Consider the following 21,310-nt stretch of genomic DNA (forward strand, 5'->3'; position numbering starts at 1 on the left):
TTTTTTTTTTTACTTTGATTAACGGATTAGACGGGAAAGACTAACGTATACCAATTAAACAAATAAAAAGACTAATCTGCACCTTTTTTTAACAAGGGACCAATGTGAAACTCGTAATAAAGATAAGTGACCAAAAAAGTGTTTTAGCTTTTTTTTTTTATAAAAAAATATAAAGTGTTGAGTTTTTTTTTTAGGAAGTATCATTTATTTATTTTTCCTTGTAAAAAAAAGAGTTACGTAGTTATAAACGATAAAAGAATGATTACATTAAAAAATACCTCACTTTGTCTTAGTGGATATAACTCAGTTGACAAATATATGCATGACTATATGCAAGGGTTGAGGTTCCTAGCCACTTGACAAAAATAAAAATAAAAAAGGAGAATTCTAAACAGTGTCCCCGCAGACCTTGGTTAAACATACAAAACAAAAAAGTTTTTTTAAAAAAATGATATAATCATTATTTAGTCAAAATTAACACCTTATATTTCCAAGACAAAATTTCTTTTAATGAATTCCTTAACCAATAACCCCGGGGCACCGGTTAACAATACCCAAATAAAAACTACATCACTCTTCTGTTGTCATATATTTAATTATTTTAAAGGTTAAATTATAAATTAATTTTAAATCTCTCCCATCCCTTTCATGGATCAAACACATATTTAATTAAGGTTTAAATATGTTTCTGGTCCCTATAAATATGTCAACTTTTCGTTTAGTCCTTCTAAAAAATTTCTTCAACTTTTAATCCTCTAAAAAAAAATTATTTTCACTTTTGGTCCCTCTTTTAAAGTAAATTCATATGTAGAATTCATATTTTTGAACAAAATAGTGCAGAAAATTTATAATATTATAAGGATCTCTCCAAAAAAAAAGAATTTTTTACCAAAACATGAATTAAATATGAATTTTTATATTTTTTACGGTAATAAATTCATATTTAATTTATGTTTTGTTAAAAAAGTATAATTTTTTTGAGTGATTTTTACAATATTATATACATTTATGTACAATTTTATTAAAAAATACAAAAACTTACTTTAAAATAGGGACCAAAAGTAGTGATTGAAAATTTTACAGGGACCAAAAGTTGAAGGAAAATTTCAAAGGGACAAAAACAAAAAGTTAGTAAGTTTATAGGGACCAAAAATATATTTAACCCTTTAATTAAAATCTCTCCCTTTTCCTCTTCTCCCATCTTTTGAACCAAACTCGTATTTAATTAAAATTCCTTCCATTCTATCCCATTCCCTTTATTAAAATTTCTCCCTCCTCTATCATCTGCTGAATCAAACGGACCTTTAAGTTAAATAATAAGTCAGTCTTTTAACTATTTTTGGGTACAAATTGATCATTTAAGTTTTTTTTGTTTGCAAATTTATCCTTTAAGTTTTGTTTTTGTTTTTTTTGTGTGTTACAAATTGGTCTTTTTTTGTTTGTTTGTTAAATTTTGGTCCTTTTGAGTTTTTATGTTTGGTACAGACTGGTCATAAGTAGTTTAATATTTACCACAACTTTGTTAAAAATAATTTATGAACCATGATATGATTAGTTACACACATTTTCTTTTTATTTTTTAAATTCAAACCTAATTTTAAATACAAGTATTTCATCAACAATATTATAAATCAAATAATCTATCAATTTTGTTTTAAATCAAAACCAACTAATACATCTATGAAACCTATTTTTGAGTGTGGTAAATCTGAACATACCAACTTAACATCAAACATTAAGGTAAACATCTATTAAAGAGCTTGATGAAAATATCTTAATGATGCAAAACTTGATAGCGATTTTCGGAAGCATACTAAATCGTACAAATAGTAAAATTAAAAATAAAAAATAAAATGATTGTTTGGACAAGATTAATTTTCTCTGACAATCAATTGGTATAATTAACTAGCTACATCACGCATTACACAGTCAGTAGTAGAAGTCTTCGTCTTCGAAGTGTAACAAACCACACACTCTCTCCGATCTCATCTCATCCATGGCTACAACCGCCGTTGGAGCAGCAGCGATTCTCCTGCTGCTACTTCTCCCTTTCTCCATCTCCATCTCTCCACCGATCTCCGATTCTCACCGATCCGCTGCTTCCAATCTCTTCACCCAAGTCTCTCCCAGGTCAGTCATAACAAACAAAACCCTAATTTAAACCCTCGTTTTTCATCCCAATTTCATTTCCTGATTCCCGATCCATTGCATTTCATTCTTTTCCATCAATTCCAATTCATTTTGTACGATAATGAAGCGTTTGATTCTGATCTATGCGAATTACATTGGAAATATTGTTAGATTTAGATTTATATTATCGATTTGTTTTGAAGTGAATTGAAATGCGTAATTGATGTGTTGTTGTTGCATGTTATTATCAGTTTGGAAGATGCGTATGAGGCGTTGAGAGTTTTTGAGATTCTATCAATTGAGAAGAAGCCAATTGTTACCAAAGAGACTTGCGATAAAGTGTTGGAAACTCTAGGCTCATCTTCTTCGCCTCTCAAGGATGCATTCTATGCCTTGAAGGTTAATGGCATATTAAAATGCAAGGTTGATGCTGCGATTTTCAAGGTATTTGTTTTTTGTTTTCGTTCCACTTGCATTATTGTTACAAAAATGTAAATTTGGCACAAGATGTTGACATTATCATCGTACATTATACATTATTATTATTTTTTTTAATTAATCAAATCAACACTAAAATTGGGTGTATTTCTATATGGTGTTTGTATATGGTGTCAACTTTTTGTGTCTAAATATCATTACTTTGATTGTAATTCTAATTGTTTTGCGTCGTTGCTTAGTTTGCTGAAAACTGATGTCAGTATTATTTATTTGTTTTTGTGAAGGATATTGCCTCAAGACTTAAAGCCACTGTCAATGATGCAAGCAATTTGCTTGACATATACTACTCAGTTGGAAGCTTGGTTCTTATCAAGGTAATTATCTGGTTTCTACTTTACTCTTTGTGCTCAGAGGGCTACGTCAAGCACTCATACCAGTTTTTATTAGAATCCTTTGGGAATATTGTTGTGTTAACGAAGGTTATTACATATTCACCCATCCGTATGGTTATGGTATCTCTTACTCATTGAATGTACAAAACATTCTTATGTAATTTTTAGATATTTGGCACATTACTTTTTTTTATGAGTTGTTTGAAAGAGCTTATTTGGACTTATCGTATGACATAAGCACTTGTGCAAGTGTTCGTGAGAGCTCATGTAAATGGCTTATGATATGTTTATAAGCTACTCATATTATTTACATAAACTCCTCTAGACAGTTTATTTTAATGGAGCAGTCCTTTTAATATGTTTTTCAGCTTATGCAGAATGTACCCTAATTTTCATAATCTCCTTATGTCTTTCAGCTTATGCGGAGTGTATCCTAATTTTCTCTTTGATTGTAAAGACAAGTTATATATTGGTGTGGCTTTTGGGTTGTTATGTGGTATTATGTTCTGTTACGGTCCTCACTCCTCGTTCCTTACCTTCTTTGTATGCAGGATCAGGCTTCTAATGTTGATGTTCTTCTTACTGATGCTAATGGCATTTTTCATTCAATTAAGGTCCGTACTTATCGTGTTTTTTATGAAATGAGATTAAACAGGGTTGCTTTTTCGTGATTACTCTTCTGCAATTTCAATTTAAACTGCCTAGTGCACGTTTGATTCAACGTCCTTCAATCTTGGCAGGCTTTAAGCCAAAGTGATGGAAGATGGCGCTACAGCTCCAATAATCCAGAGTCTAGTATCCATGCTGCTGGTAATATTTCACATGAAAATATGTTGATATTCAGAGCTCATTTGTTTATAAGTATTATTTTGTTTATGAAAAACAGCCTTTTGTGTTTGAGAAATGATCACTTTTGAGGATTTTTTAATGTACAATTGTGAAATCTGATTATAAAGAAAAGCTACCTCGAGTAGTTTTTGAGAAATAGCGAAGTGTGGTAGATGAGAATGTTATAAAAGTGATTTTTATAATTATAAATAAATACAAATTAACATCTACTCACATAATAACCGGTATGTTAGTTTTCTCTAATATATGTAACACTTTTGTTGTTGAAACTAGCATTTTGAGGTCCTTCAAAACATTGCAATCACTATCATTTATCTGTTCTTACATTATATCATATCTTGTACTTCACAGGATTAGCACTTGAAGCACTTGCTGGAGTGATTTCACTAGCATCTTCTGAAATTGATCAGAGTAAGGTAAAGTTCTAAATCTTTTAGTGACTGCTTCACTATTTAAAGCTCCTAATTCCTAATCTTTCAGTGACTGCTTCACTATTTTAAAGCTCCTAATTCCTATAGTTGAACAATAATTTCATACTGTCCGGAAATTCGTGCACGGAATTGTATTTTACACAGTATGTTATGGGCCATATTGTGAATCTAAAGTTAAATTCACCAGCGCTGTTGCTGCATCTAGCTGAATATCTATTTTAGCCTTTGCTACACATACTTATCTAGCTTTTGATAAATTTTACCTACATACTATTATATTGGCACTTATATCAATATTTTATATTCGCCCCATATTGGCAGGTCAGTATAGTAAACAATGGTATAGTGAAGCTTTTCGACAGCATTGAGAAATATGGTATGTGAAGCCTTTACCTTTTAACTCATTCTAAGCGACATATATTCATGTTTGTTTATAAATTTAGAATTACCTAGCTTGGATTTAGTAGCCATGGTGTCATGTTTGTTGCATTTTGTATCATCACATTTTGTTTCTCTTTTGTTTCTCTTTTTGGGAGGGGATGCTTAAAAGTTGATTAAGTTGTAATGACCTCCTTAAGATCTAACTCTAAGGTGATAATGCGGGACTGTGGGTGTAAGCTTCCTTAGTGGAAACTACTAGAATTGACGGTTTCTCTTGGATTAACTGCCTCGGTTAACAGAACCTTAGTATTATTTGAGAAACTTAGGCCCTGCTTTTAAGTTTTAAGAACCAAGTATCTTCAAGAGAGTAGGTACACCTCTTCAAATTGCTTAAATCTTAAAGACCTACAACAAACTTCTACTTATCCTGTAGGGTTTAGATTTTTTAAGGCTTGAAATTTTGCAATGCATTTTGGTTCTGCAGAGTGCCAATTGACATCAAGTGACATAACTTTCTTGAAGCTCTTGTGTATTAAGAACAGTCTTCCCCCCCTATTCTACCTAAATAAATTTGTTTCCCTAAAATCTGTGAATTGCATAGATGCCCTGCCATTCTTTATATCTTATCATATCGGACTTAGATGAACCTGTCATGTTTCAGATGATGGAGCATTTTATTTTGATGAGAAAACTGTTAGAGGATCTGAGCATCAAGGTTCTCTTTCCACGACTTCTTCAGTTGTTCGAGGGGTTACTGCATTTTCTGCAGTAACGTCTGGGAAAATAAATGTGAGTAAGGAACGAGGAATTGCTATTTAATGTTTTAATATGTTGGAATTTATTGTTAATGTTTTGGCTTTGCATTTTCCAGGTTCCATCCCAGGAGATATTGGGTTTAGCAAAGTTTTTCCTCGGCATTGGAATCCCAGGAGATGCCAAGGACTTCTTCCATCAAGTTGAATCGTTATCTTTTTTAGAGAGCAACAGGCAAGTGCTTTCCAAGCATCAATTTGTTATTTTAATTTACAGCTTCATGGAGATATTTCCCTTTTCTTCTGTGCTGGTATGCTGGCCTCTATCGTTCAGCAACAATATTTAACTGGGATTTCTTATTGTGGTGTAGGATTTCCATTCCTTTGATTTTGTCACTTCCTGAAACAGTTTATTCATTGACCAAAAAAGGGCAGCTTAAGGTATGCAACTAAATTAATGGATTTAGAATCCTTAGTTTGCTAGTATTTATAATTATTTTTTTGCCAAGAACATGAAATGTGACGGTTAGTTGGCAGCATACATTGGGATTTTGTCCCAATCATGGTTATCGGATCGAGATTCAAATCGTGAACTGGAAAACCTCTTGTAGAAAAACTATAAGAGAAACTATCAAGGAGGGATCTAGATATTAATGAGTGGGATATGGTTTTTGATAGAACAATGTGGCATCGTTTGATTCATGTAGCCAACTCCACTTAGTGGTATAATGCTTGGTTGTTTTTTTGTGTTGTGTGTGAATCAAATCTTATCATGAATTGTAAGGTGCATAATAATAAAAGCAACATTTATAAGTAAAACCAAGTGATATAAGAGAGGAAAAAACAACAAAGCACATGTAGTTAGAGAGCAAGTGGGGATTGAAGAGAGTGCATTGTCTCCGAACTAGACAAGAGGACCAAAAACAGGGAAGAATGAAGGAGAAAGGGTGCAAAACACTATGTAGGCTGGAAGAATAGAATAACACTCCGTGTTTGGTGTGGTGGTGGGTGGGGGTGTGTGGGGTTCAAAAAAGCAGTGTAGAAGGGTTATTTGCAAAAGAAATAAAAGCAAAAGAACTACCTCAGCAAGCCTTTTTGAAATTGGGCCACACAACATGTCTCGATTCAAAGTTGCACCCGATATTGAACGTGAAACATGCGATTCAGGGACAAGTGGCAATTCATAAGATTCACCACAATGAATTGAGATTCCTGCCGAGATTCATTCCAAAATAGACACGTGTCATTTTGTTGTGTTGAGTTTAGTTTTGTTTCGAATCAAGATACGAAACACATGTATTGTGAGATACCAATAATCACAGCCACATTGCCTTATCAGGACTTCAGAATTTGGGCTTTAGACCCAACTCAAGTTAGCTCAAGTAGGAGGATTGCCCCTATTTTTGTAATATCTTTAGTCAATGTAGGATGTCAACACACACCATCACCTCCTCTCGCCTGTGACTATACATCTAGATCATGTACAAACAACGGTGACCTAATAACTACCCCCTATGCTTAGGACCGGACATCCAGAGGTTCAAATATGAGTGGCCCAATAATAGATTTATGATAGACTCGGATATCATCTTAGAATATGAGCATGAGGCCTTTCTCAACCCCAAAATCTAAGTCAAGAGGGGAGGATTGCCAAAGCCTTATTACTTTGGCTATATATGTAGTCGATGTGGGATCTCAACAATGACATTTTGCTTTTTTGTCCGACAATTTTAATCTTCTGTTGTCGTCTCTTCACACTATTAGGTGTGATTGTGCAGCATTTATATTAGTTTTTATTGTTGAGGATATATAACCGTTACACAATCAATCAGGTCAAGGTCAATACAGTGCTTGGTTCAGCTGCACCACCTCTGACAGTCAAGCTTGTCCGAGCTTTTAGCACTGGTGCAAAAGATTCAGCTGTTATTGAAAGCAAGGTCAGTGATGATTCATCAACTTTTTTGAGGGTTGTGAGTTGAGAATCTTTTCTTTATAATACAATTGTTTAGTATACTAGGAATCTTTTCTTATTTCTGGTGCCTTTTACTTTGCTTGATCCAGGAGCTTCAGTATGACCAAAAAAGTGGATCTCATTTCTTGGATTCCTTCCCAAACAATGTTGATGTGGGAACATATGTTTTTGTTTTCGAGGTATTCCTGTTTGCGTGATTCAGTTATATATTTTCCATTTCAGTTGCATCAGGGTATGTTTGATTCAACCTATTGTTTTAAAAATTTACCCTACTTTGTAGATTGTGCTACAAGATTCTGAAAGTGACAAAATTTATGCTACTGGGGGCCAAATTCATGTGCCAATATACGTCACTGGAATTATTAAAGTTGGCAGTGCAGAATTAGCAGTTTTGGACAGTGATCTTGGAAATGTTGAAACCCATAAGACGTATGTTTCTATTTTTGTTAAGCATTCTATTTGTAAATTTTCTGCAGTGATACTTTGGATTTCTGGTTAGTATGTCAATGTTATGATTTTCTTCATTATATCATGTCATGCATTTGAATCACGTACGCATAACATAAAGACTTATATCTTAATGCTGTATTCTTGTTTGTACCTGCTTCACGTATGGTTTGAATTTGTTCATTTTCAACTTTCACCCACAATTTTCCTATCCAGGCTAGATTTGGCTGGAAATGATGTTGTTTCACTCTCGGCCACCCACCTACAGAAGTTGAGGCTTTCTTTACAATTGGAAACTCCTGATGGTCGTGTTTTCAAGCCTCATCAGGTCTGCAGTTGTTTCTTAAAACTGTATGAATGAATGTTATTTCAATGCTCTGTTTATTGAGTTTTTTTTTTTTTTGTTTGGCAGGCATTTTTAACATTAAGACATGAAACAAAGATTGAACATGTGTTCTTGGTTGGAAATAAGGGCAAGAAATTTGAGATTAAATTTGTAAGCATCTCATATCTCTTATTACCTGTCTCATTGTATAGGTTTAACGATCTCTTCTTGAGTACACTATCAACTGATTACATTGTGTAATAAATCACTCTGTTTTTGAGCTTGGCTGCGATAACTGCTTATATTATTTCCCTTACTTATCTGGAAAGGCTGTATATCTCTTATTACCTGTCTCATTGTCTAGGTTTAACGATCTCTTGAGTACACTATCAACTGATTACATTGTGTAATAAATCACTCTGTTTTTGAGCTTGGCTGCGATAACTGCTTATATTATTTCCCTTACTTATCTGGAAAGGCTGTATCTTAGTCTGATTCTCATCTTCCTCCATTTTTTTCCCGCTGACATGTCAACTTGGCTCTTAGGATTTTCTTGGCTTGGTGGAAAAACTTTTTTATCTCTCTGGCAAATATGACATTGAGCTGACTGTTGGTGATGCTGTCATGGTATTGTGCACAACTTCCTACTTTAAAGTTACCGATCTTGTCCTCTTCTTCCCCTAATATTCTACAGGAAATCTGAATAAAAATATTTTATTTCAGGAGAACTCTTTCTCACGACTACTAGGCCATGTCGAATTAGATCTTCCAGAAGCTCCTGAAAAAGCAGCACGTCCTCCTGCACCACCTGTTGATCCTTACTCAAGATATGGCCCCAAAGCAGAGATTAATCACATATTCAGGGCTCCTGAAAAGCGGCCACCACAGAAACTTTCTCTCGTATTTTTGGGTTTGATCCTTTTGCCATTCATTGGCTTTTTGGTCGGGGTAAGTCGTCTTATAATCTTAGCTAGAGAACAGCACAAATGTACTGTGCTGTGCCTATTTATTTAGACATGCTATTTATTTTAATGGTAAAGTTACTTTTATGAATGTAATCTACAAACCATCAACAAGTCAGTAATGTAGTTTTTTGGAATTTTTAGGATTAAAACTAAATTAGAACAAAAAATGCTTGGTGATTTCAAGTTAGGTTACTGAGACCCAAATTGAATAGTCTATCACTCTATCTCTCATGTTACCTTTTGAACATTCTTCCCAGTTCCCAATAAGATCTATCGGAAATGCAAATGGCTTACGAAGGGGAAATGGTCTTTCCTTGAGTGCTTAGTATTTCAAGTTTAGAGCATGACATAGAGGATAATATTTTCAAAATTTAACATGTAATATTTTGAATAAGCTGCTTAAAAGTTAAAACGTCAAAATTTTGAGTGATCTTTATAAAACTAGGCCTCTTCGGAGCCTCTGGTCTATTGATGGTTTGATGTTGTTAGCGTTTAAGCTTTTTATTGTCAGTCAAGGCTGGCAGTGGTATCTGTTGATAATATATAGGTATATTTACCTTCTTCGTATGCATAGAGCGAAAAGTGAAAGGATGTTTTGGCTCCTGCATTCTATGCTGTATCAAACAACAATGATTGTTGCACTGCTTTATTTTCTTTTGATTTGATCTTAGTTTTGGTAGTTAACTAACGTTATATGCTCTCTTTTATATCATTTACAGTTGTTACGATTGGGGGTGAACCTGAAGAATTTCCCTGGTTCAACAGTACCTGCTTCATTTGCCACTCTTTTCCATCTTGGTCTTGCTGCAATTCTGTTGCTTTATGTACTTTTCTGGTTGAAGGTATGTCCACTTTACGCTCATTTAAGATTATACGTATTAAACTTGGTTAAGTCAGGTTTTTCATTGGAGCAGTGTTATGTTGTCAGTTTCATCCAATTTTTTCTCTTACCGTTTTTGTTCTTGTGCAGCTGGACCTATTTACCACACTCAAGACACTTGGTCTTTTGGGAGCTTTTACGATGATTGTTGGACACAGGATTCTTTCCCATCTTGCTTCAACATCAGCCAAGTTGAAATCGGCATGAGCAAAACAAAAAATGTCTATTTATAAAGAGATAGAAAATTTGAGTTTTCCCTCTAGAGAGATGGTACTAATCCAATTTTGTAGGACCTTTGTTGTATTATGTTATAACAAGTTTAGAGATCATTATATTGCACAACTTGATCATGGTTTATTCTGATGAAGCTATCAACACAAACCACCTATTTTAGCTTATGCTACCTGCATTTGATGTTAAATAGCTTATCTTAATTAATTAATTAAAGGGCGAGTTCATTTTAGAGAGGCCTTATCTTAATTCTTATGATATAATAATTTATGCGCAATGCGTTTTTTTGATATATAATTTATGCGCAACGTTTTTTTTTTTTTTAGGGATTATATACGTGTTTGTTTTTAACCGTTTGAGTTTATGTATAGAGCCCTGCTAAATATGAAAGGGAGAAATTACATGACATGTAAGAAAGGAAACAATAAGCATTTTTTTTTTCCACGTATCAGACTGAAGGTTGAACAAATAAAGCAATTTACTTGCACATGTTATCACTTAATATTGGAGTAATTTTTACCATTTGTTAAATTTTAGTACCATATTGGTATTTGCATGTCTACATTTATTGTACGTTTAAGCTGTCTGAGGTATGTAAGGGTGGACAAGATTTGAAATGAGGAAAGTTTTTAGTACTTGCGTAATACATACTCGCTCTAAAGCCATCTAACACAGTTGACCCACCACTCTCGTCTTCTTCTCGATCTAGCTTCGATTTCTGGGAAAGTTCCATCCATGTGTTGTGCCAATACACACATATACATCACTACACACAATTATACTACCAACATTCTTGCATACGCAACGCACAATATATCTATCATAATCTTAGTACGTTATACTACTATATATTTTTCCAACAATAATGTTGCATGCAGTAACATGCTTTTGTTTACTACTTTAATGGTATTGATATTTGATAGATAGATGTCTACATTGATTGTACGTTTAAGCTGTCTCAGGTATGTAAGGGTGGACAAGATTTGAAATGAGGAAAGTTTTTAGTACTTGCGTAATACATACTCGCTCTAAAGCCATCTAACACATTGAATGTGTATGATCTCAAAAAAATTTGTAAGACAACGCACTGTAATTTCTGGATAAAGGTTAGACATAGACCTAGAAAGCAGAAATAATCTCCATTTTTTTCAAAATATAATTGAGGGAATATTAATGTGTAAAACCCATTTTAGATCGCAACTCCCACGGTAAAGGTGTCTAATGAACTTTAAGTTTGGATTTTCAATATTATTGGACTACCCTGTTATTTTCACGCAGACGTGTTTGAAGATGTTAATGGGAGATCAAAATATTTTATGTGCTATTTGTACAAAAAAAAATTGAAACATTCATAACCCGTTTAAACGATGGTAAAAGAATTTGCATGTTTCCAATTCCCATGTCAATTTTCGAACAAAATAATCACATTACATTTTTCTAAAAAGAATACTCGTGTCATTTAATTTGAGAGCTTTATCATGGCAGCACCATATGCTCTTATTTGTGCAAAGCATTATTCTCAGAAATAATTGAAGCTTCTATATATATCCACTAACTTCAAATCAATTTCGATGTAGATTAATCTCTATGCACTGACAGTGTAAAACTACTTCTCAGATTCATCTAATTTTCCTAATCACAATAACAAGGTGTGTTCAAAATCAAATAAGTTCAAAAAGACGATTTAGGATGAGCTTTCATTGTAACTCAAGCCTGTAGCGTAGAGAAGAGGAACAACATAAAAAGGAACACCTACATCATATGAAAGCAAATTTTCACAATGATGTGCTCATTTCTCACTCAGTTGCTGAAGTTTTAAACTTCAAGTGAAATGGTTAAGAGTTTGCCCATTGTTGGAGTATGTCATTTTTCTGAAACCCGGATGCTCTCGGTTGTCAGCCACATCTTCTTCTGAATTATTAACACTGCATCATCCTCACCTGTACCTGAATCTTGCTCCACATTAGGTTTCGTCACTGCATCCCAGTGCAATGCTGGCAAGAACTTCCTTATAGACAACACAACTGATCGCTTATCACGAATAATTACGAAACCTTTTGGCCTCAGTATTCTATCCATCTCAATCAATAAATCCTGTACACTGCATTCTCTCTCGATGATATCAGAAAATATAGTCCATGCATGGAGTAGATCATACGTGCGAGGGTAAGTTGAAAATGCTTCACACCTGTTGTTACATTGATGCACAAAACAAGGTTATAAAAAGTTTTTTTTTTTTGGTCTTAACCTCCGGGTTCCCAGGGGAAGACCCTTTGGTAATCCGGAGTGCGGCTTAGGTAAATAAAGCCTGACCAATGATTGTTACAGTTAGGATTCGAACTCGGATTCTCCCGAACGATACATCTTTAACTAGAGCATGAAACTCAATTGATACAGGCCTCTTCTTTTATTTTAAGGTTCATATTATATAGGTGGTTTCAAATGGGTATCTTGCATTTTATATTCATTATTTGCAACAAGGTATAATATTTTTAAAAAATGAAGCAATAAATTAGACATGAATAGTTGTTAATATAAAGGCAGAGAAGATCTATATAAGAGCCATACCAGTTGTGAACTGTTCCCAACAGCCCTCTGTCATATATGATCTTGAGTGTGTTTGGCCCGTTTTCAGGCACTACATTCATAACCCAAACATCTTTGTCCTTCAAAGCAGCTGCAAAAGAACCCAAATTTGCCTTCATGTCCATCACGTTCCGAACTGTGTCAGGTTTTATTTTATTGCCTAGCAGTTTCCAGTAATAACTAACTCTCCGTTGCCAAACATCCTGCACAAAATTAGTCGGGTCATACCCACGATCAGACAAGCTGGCCATGAAACTATCATGTCTTCGATTAAATGTGGAAAAAAAGGATATATTTCAAATTACCATGTCCTTTACAAACATTTCATTAGAATAGTTAAAGTCCGCAAGACGAGGAGGTGGAGTAGTCAATCGAGCTGGCCAAGGAGACAAATCACTTCCTCTTGCTTTATGCACCTCTGCATAGTCAAGGAGAATATCTGGTTATTGATTTTTCAACTTATAATACAATAGTCATGAATTAATTCGGGAAATTGCTGATGTAACAGAACAATGTGCAACACTAACATATGCAAATATGCAGTTGTGTAACTAGTGTCAAATATAACGAAATAAAAAAGAACATGGACCTATCAAGAACAACAAAAGTAATATTGGGATTAAAGAAAAACAAATCATTGTATGAAATAGGGAAAACATCACTCACGATCAGAGTAACGTGTTATGCAAGCTTTCATTTTAACTCCCCAAACAGTATCAGGATCATCATCAGAACTACAGAGTGGAGGTTGTGTACCGGGCTCTCTTTTTAAGTAACAATCATTTGTTAGAGGCTTGACCCATATGACAGTCTGGTTCTTCTTGGCAGCTACTTTCCAACACATCCGCCCTACAAGAGCACTCATTTCTCTCCATATTCTCCGGTCCTCTTCATCCTGAGCATAAGCTTCAGGAGACGAGTAAACAAAGTAGCCTCCTGGTCTGAGTATCCTATCCAGTTCAAGAAGAAGTATGCCGTCTCTTTGAAGCCAATCGATTCTACAACGTGAACAATGAGCAAGTTCAAAAGATCTACTAGGGTAAGGTAGTCTGAATGTCCCTAGAACACCAAGATATGCCGGAATTCCTCTCTCTAAAGCAAACTGGATTTGGTTTTCATGAACATCATTCGGTGCTAATGACATTGCTAGTACATCGGAAGAAAGAAGATATCCTCCAAAGCTTGCAACGCCACAGCCAACATCAAAAACATTACGGAGTCTTCCTCCATTGTTTATAATATTATTTGGAAAATTGAGCATCTGTAATACCAAATCAAAAATATCAAGTCATTGCTTTTTCTTGATGTGTAAGAGTTTTATGTTTGTAATTAGTCAAACTCAAATAAAATCACAAGAGTAACCAGCTTACATTGGCAATTGATGCAATATACTTATCAGCACCGCGATGAAAGTGAGTTCCTCCACCAGGAAAAACTATCTTTTCACCTTTTACTACCATCCAGTTCTGGTCAGATTTCTCAGTTGCAAGATGTGTATGAGGTATATTTGCTCTCCATACCTGATCTCTGCTTTTGGGCCACTTGATTGGAATCTATTATTATCAAGAACAACACAAGATACTAAAAGCTCTAAGCATTGAAAATTTCAAATTTTATAATGAACTTTCTTAATTCCATATAAGCAGTGTCTAAGAGAAATCAACCTTATACCCAGGAGGAGGGGGAATCAAGCAATTATAACGCCTCTCGGGCATTGGACAATGTCGCTCATAATGCTCCATCAAAGTCAAATCAAGCTTCAATCTTGTTTGGTATATGAGATTTCTGTCTAGACAGGGAATTAGCTCCGAGTGCCGATCATCACAAACCTTGAAAAGTGAAAAGAGTAAACTAACTTGAATGCTTTGTAATAGACACCAACACTTGAGGCTAACGGGAAGGGCAGAATTAATCACGGATTGCAAAAAATAGCGGTTTGTTTAAATTCTACTACGCTATAGAGTTAAAGCGCTGCTATAGCTACTACTTAACAACATTTTGTACTAAATCGCATATCTCAGAACAATAGTGGTTTGTTAAAATTCTGCTACACTATAACACTATAGCCGCTATTTGACAACACTGCTTAAAATGTAAAAGTTGTTTAGTTCAGGTTGAGATAACTCACAGGAATGGTCCTCGGTACAACAATGTCATCTCCTCCTCCAGCATCTAAAGCTTTGCTAGTGTACTCAATAGAAGATAATGAGCCACTATTCCGAGAATACAGGTAAACTAAACCACCAACAATGAATAAAACGAACATGGTTGTGATCAATCGCTTTCTCGGGTTCCCATTTGCTCTTCCTTTAGCCATTCTTGCCACTACACAAAAATCACATTTCAATAACTTCAACTACCAAATATAAAAATCGATAATTTCAATGAAAAAAACTATCCAGTCAAATAACAATCCCAAAATTTTCTCACCACACTAACTCAGACACTCACTGATTCAAATATCACCCAAGAAGCCCTCGACTTAATGACTCAAGTTCCACAAATCACCTAGGTGATACAGTTGAGAACCACAAAGCAAGAACTGCATACAACATTTAAATTAAAATCAATGAATCAGTAATAACACTACTATCATAACAGAAAGCTTGTAAAACACAATTGATTAGGCAGAAATGAAATTCTTGAATTCATAACATGAGATAAAAGTTTACATAGAAATAGTGTTTACCACAAAACTGGCTCAACAGAAAAAGTAAAAAACCAAACTGTCATAACTAACTAACTAACTAACTGATTACAGCACATGAATATACAATAGAAATCAAGCTGTGGCAATCATAGTATTTTCTAATAGCTAAAAGCAAAACAATCCATTACTTGTACGTGAATGAAATGAAATCCATAGAAATTGCACAAAGGAAAAGAGGGAAAAAGTGGGGTGGGGTGGAAAATGCATCACCGAAAGTTGCAAGCTTTCAATGACCCATTTGATGAATATAGTTGAGTGATTGAACAGATATTGATGACACAAAGAATTTGAAGTGGAAGATGAAAGAAGAGGAAAAAGTTGGCATTTTTATAAATGTAAGTGACAATTGAAAACAAGAAAGTATGAATAAGAGGATGAAAATGGATCTGAGAAATGGTGATGAAGAAGAAGATTGAAGCACGTACCTTGCTAGAAAGAGTGAAAGTGAGGTAATGGATTTGGAACAGAAAACAAACGATGAAAAATGTTGCTAAAGGGTGAACAATAGAATCTTATCATTTTTTATTCATTCATCAAAGTCACAGGTATTGTATTGGGATTGGGATATGGTGAGATCTAAATCCCAAACTTTTTTCTCAGATGATGAAAAGGGGGTAAGTCCATTTACCAATGTTGAGGAGCTAAGTAACAACATCTAGCTGTAATCTTGTCATTTTTTCCTTACATGGGTTAATGCATGTGGTCACATATTCATAATAGTAATTAATTAATCTTAAATTTTCTTCAAAAAAATTAATCTATATAATATAAATTTAGGACCTATTTCATGTCAAGTTATTTTCTCTTCTTTTGGTATTGACATGTGACATCATAAACCAAACCAAACATTTGTTTTTTAAAGTGACATGTGGCGTCTAAACCAAACCAAGCATTTTCGTGCATTTAACAATTAATGAAAAAAAGAATAATAAAGAAATATTGGATTAATGAAATGAACTAATTATTATCTTTATTTTTATTTCAGAATAATTATAGTAATGTGACACTATTTGTTTGGTTAAGACTATTTCAAATATATTTCTCTTTCAAAAAAATGTGAAATATATTTTATTGAAATGTAAATATGAACTAATGAATTTATGAAATTAATGATTTCATGAAACAAACTAATTTTTATTTTTATTTTAATAATAATAATATTGTGAATTGTGAGACAATTTAATAACATATTTTATTGAATGCCAAACAATTATGAAAAAAATCAATATCTTAATTTTTATTTGTATTTTTATTTTAGTAATAATATAATAAATATGATGTGAGACAATGTTTTTGTTAACAATATGAGAAAATATTTTTTATATGTCAATATTATTTTGTTGAACCAATCATATTTCTTATATTTTAAATGGTCAGCAAATCTCAGCCACACTATTATTGACAATATGTATTTTGTTGAACCAATCATATTTCTTTTTGTTTTTTAGTAAATATTTATTTTTGTATCACTCAAACAAATTTCATTTATTTCAATTAATTTATTAAAAACCAAAATGGAAATTATAAACAATTTAATATCCTATCATGAATACACTACCAAAAAAAGTCTATCATGAATACGTTTTGTATTATCAGCCAATAAAATTTGAGTATGATTCATGATTTAAATTACCAGCCAATCATGATTCATGATTGAAATTACCAACCAATCAAATTTGAGAATACATGTCATCCTTCTAACCTTTGTAACACCCCGTTTTCCCAATATAAAAATTTCTTAATAAAAATCAGAGTTTAACAACTTTAAACGGAATGCTACACTTCTTAAAAATTCATAAACTGAATAAATAACAATTTATTCTTCAAAATCATTTAACATAAGTAATTCAAAACTTCCTAACGGAATTAGTTCATTCAACATAAAAAGTCTTTGGCACGCAGGTCTCATCAGGAAATCTCATAATTCTTAGTTCAATATTTATTCATAAAAGTTCATAAACAATACGTAAGGAATAGAAGTAAAGTCAAGTCACATCCCGTTACGTATCAGAGCACCTAAAGACACTGTGAGAGATAGCCACCCACGACTGCAGCTAACCTTGATTACCTGCAAGTTACCCATACGAAGGGCAACATTTCCAAGCAGAGGGGTGAAATTTCTCAAAACAAAAATATTAAACATATAAATCATATAAAATACATTCAACAACTTAAACAACTTATAATTCATTAATCATATCCAACAACTTAAACTTCCTTAACTAGTGTCATTATTCTCCCTACATTAGTCATAAAACTATCTTAATACTAATCATAAACATCTTCATATATTATCAATTATTAATCTTAACATCATCATATAACATCAAATAATAGTCTCCGACAATCATCACATAGCATCAATATTAATCACAAACGTCACCACATTTCATCAAACATTATTTATAAGCATCAACACCTAATATCAAATATAATCATAAGCATCATCATAAATATATTCATAAAACATCACTTATAATTCATATCATAGTTCACGTAACATCTTATCATAAATCACATAACATCATAATCACTCATCAACATAAACGTCATAATCATTCGTCTTCATTCATCATAGCACTTCATTAATAACTTATCAACTTGACATCTTAACAACTTGACAACTTGACATCTTAACAACTTGACATCTTAACATCTTAAATCATCTTAGACATCTTGCAAATGCATTTGGTACCAATACAGAGCATCAAGCTCCCAACCAACTTATATGAGCGTAAATAGGCTCTTCAGGGCATCAAGCCCCCAACATAGTGAGCAAAAGCTCCAGGGCATCAAGCCCTCACCCATCGTGTGAATGGCTAAGCATTCCAGGGCATCAAGCCCCCAACCAACTTATATGAGTATGCAATGGACTCAACAACTTAACAACTTCAACTTCGTAACAACTTACAACTTAACAACTTCGGCTTCATAACAACTGACAACTTAAACAACTTCGACTTCATAACAACTGACAACTTAAACAACTTCGACTTCATTGACGACAACAACATCTTCGCATGATAATATCATTATTCATCAATCATCAACAACATCATATAACATCGTATTTAAACATCAACAATAATTCACTATGTATCTTTGTAAAAACATAATAAATTATCCACAACATATTTTCATGTCAAACCAAAGCTACTGGAAAGATATCACAAATATCAACAACTTTCATGTTTACAACAAAGATCAATTCAAAACAGAAACATATGAACAAAACGCAAAAACATGAAACAGAGAATGTTGTCACCATACAATTTCGCTAAGACCTCCCTGTAGTATTTTCATCATAACTCAAAGACCAAACATCATTTTCACGTCAAACCAAAGCCACTGGAAAGCTAACAAAATTATCTAAAACTTTCATGTTTACGCCTAAGACCAATTCTGTACCGATCAATACCAGTTTTTATTTTAAATTCGGAAAAGTTGTGCTGAAAGTCCATAAAAATTCACTGTGACCTACGTGCAGTAATTTGACCATAACTCAAGTTCTATAAATCGTTTTGACGTGAGACCAATGGCATTAGAAAGCTAACATCCATACCTACAACTTTCGTGTTTACACCTAAACCCAGTTCGGAACTTAAACTTGTCAAACTGAGACAATAAAAACGCGTTTTGCACACTGACAGTAAAATCGCAGTTCAGCTGCGATTTCGCCTTGGGGAAATCTTTTCGACTTCGTTTTCGATCCAATACTCTCCAAACTTGACCCTAATTATTACCCTACGATTACCCTATCATTAGAACACTAATTATTCATCAACCTACTGTATGCAAATTCAAAGAGTTCTCAAATCTATTAACAACCTATTACAATTCTTAAACCCTAATTCTTAAACTCACCGACATCTCATCCAATTCCATGGTTCTAATCTCAAAACTATATCCAATAATCATCCTATGGATTATCTAAGGTCTGTACACAGTTTCTACATCAATCTAACAACTTTTCATCGGTTAATCCTCAATTCTTCACTTAAAACCCTAATTCCTCAATCCTCACAAACTCTCCCCAACTTGTTAGATGTAATCTAATGATTTAACAACTTAATATTAATGCAAGATAGTCTCACCCTCACCTTAGATTAATTCCTGAATCAGCAGCAGCGTTCTTCTTTCCTAAAGTCTTCTCCTCTTCTCTTGACTTTTCTCTTCTCTTCTCTCTTGTTCTCCTCTTTTCCAAAAAACGGTTTAAGGTAAACTCTTTCCAACCTAAGCTTCTCTATTTATAATACTAAAATATTCTTCCCAAATCTATTTAGGCCCAACAACTTATTCTTCTTTCTATTCTAACCCCCAAATCCACTCACACTAATAATCCTCATATTCTAATAAATAATATTTCTCTACTAAATATATAATAATACACCAAATAACAAATATATATCTATAACAATTAACAAATATATTATGCTAGTAAATACAAACATATAACATAACAAAATATCACTCAACAAAATATATTAACTAAATTATAAAAAGACATCTAATCTCAACAAATCATATATCCCTCATATACATCATATAAATATATAAATATATTCTAAAACTAATTAAAATAATTAAATAAAAAAGGAGGGCGTTACAACCTTTACCTAGGTTTTTTTTTCCTATATATAGTCAATATGTTTGTCATCATTTTCATCTTCATTGTAATATGACATCCTTTCCCTCTATCTTCATTTCACACACACTTTTTCTCTTTATATATGTATTAATGTTGTTGGGTAAGTCCGTATGAGTATAGATCTGAAAGAAAATTTACGATCCGTTCATTTTAAAGTTTTAGTGTTTTTCGAAAAGTGTCGAAATGTGAATTTTATTTGATATTTATGCTTTAGACAAGTAAATGAGTTGATTCAACCGATTAGTTTTTGAAAAAAGTTGTCTGGACGAAACCACTCCGCAGAGGGTAAGAAAATCATGATTCTCATAGATTTAAGGTGGGTTCCTTCACGGCAGTCCACACCCCGCGCGTCCGTGCGTCTCCACAGACTACCACGTACTATAAGACCAGATTTAAGGTGGGTTCCTTCACGGTAGTCCACACCCCGCGCGTTCGTGCGTCTCCACGAACTACCGCGTACTATAAGACCCGTGCGTCCAACAGACTAACACGTACCATGAAATGCATGAGCATATATTGTCCACTCAATATGTGCAAATGCAACTCTTATACATCATTCAACATATGTAGTATAAAAACATGCCTCAACTGGCAGTTCACATATTATCTTTCAATTCATATCAAACAACATTTCATAAATCAACATGCATTTCATATATTTATTCACAAATCATATGAAAGCAACACACATCAACATATCATAATCAAGTTGATTGCAAACAAATCCCACACTGGGCAAACACATTCACTTAACATATCATATTCACAATACACACAATAACACATACACCATCCAGGCATTTAAGTAACTATGATGTTGAAGAAAGTGCCCTTACCTGAGCAAAGCATTCCTTACAACGTACTGCTCTACACTCGTAAGCATCTACAACAGGAACGTCTCTAAACCCTCGAGCTAAGTATCCTAGCAGAAACAGTGACTTAGGTAAATATCGGCTCTAAAGCATTCTACCCATTCTAGGTGAAACCTTAGCAACGCTCGAAAATACGATCAACTTCAATATTTTCAAAAACATAAATAAAATATTTTCCAACACCATATTCGTCTCGAAATCCTTGAAAATACTTTAAGTCTTATCATGACTATAAACTTGCCAAAAGTGAGTCCATGGAACTCCTTCCCATCAGAAACTTTTATTTCAAATACTCAATTAC

General features: G+C 33.5%; 2 protein-coding genes across 4 annotated transcripts; one reads left to right on the forward strand and one right to left on the reverse strand.

The window, feature by feature from the left end:
* Positions 1–1,931: 1,931 nt before the first annotated feature.
* On the forward strand, positions 1,932–10,425 carry HAP6 (ribophorin II (RPN2) family protein). Its single transcript, XM_085728435.1, has 19 exons — positions 1,932–2,130; positions 2,382–2,574; positions 2,853–2,942; positions 3,512–3,574; positions 3,701–3,770; positions 4,161–4,225; positions 4,562–4,616; positions 5,283–5,410; positions 5,493–5,608; positions 5,745–5,814; positions 7,206–7,310; positions 7,435–7,524; positions 7,626–7,774; positions 8,009–8,120; positions 8,205–8,288; positions 8,664–8,744; positions 8,841–9,065; positions 9,802–9,924; positions 10,053–10,425. The coding sequence occupies exons 1-19, from the start codon at positions 1,997–1,999 to the stop codon at positions 10,167–10,169; spliced, it is 2,070 nt and encodes a 689-aa protein (XP_085584561.1). The 5' UTR covers positions 1,932–1,996; the 3' UTR covers positions 10,170–10,425.
* A 1,324-nt stretch (positions 10,426–11,749) lies between these two features.
* Positions 11,750–16,146, reverse strand: LOC146956326 (putative methyltransferase PMT3). Of its 3 annotated transcripts, none has more exons than XM_085728440.1 (9): positions 15,915–16,146; positions 15,231–15,321; positions 14,908–15,104; positions 14,444–14,608; positions 14,150–14,332; positions 13,446–14,040; positions 13,085–13,197; positions 12,762–12,982; positions 11,750–12,381 (listed from the first exon to the last, which is right to left on the reverse strand). In XM_085728440.1, coding segments are annotated over exons 2-9 (1,800 nt in total). In that variant the 5' UTR covers positions 15,232–15,321; positions 15,915–16,146; the 3' UTR covers positions 11,750–12,056. The 3 variants fall into 3 exon arrangements, with proteins under 3 accessions (XP_085584566.1, XP_085584568.1, XP_085584570.1); XM_085728442.1 differs by having other exon boundaries at positions 15,210–15,321; XM_085728444.1 differs by lacking the exon at positions 15,231–15,321.
* Between the last annotated feature and the right edge of the window lie 5,164 nt (positions 16,147–21,310).

Source organism: Medicago sativa, chromosome 1 (assembly GCF_051527215.1).
Source record: "Medicago sativa cultivar Bolivia chromosome 1, Bolivia_mono, whole genome shotgun sequence".
In the NCBI taxonomy this organism is placed as follows: Eukaryota; Viridiplantae; Streptophyta; class Magnoliopsida; order Fabales; family Fabaceae; genus Medicago; species Medicago sativa.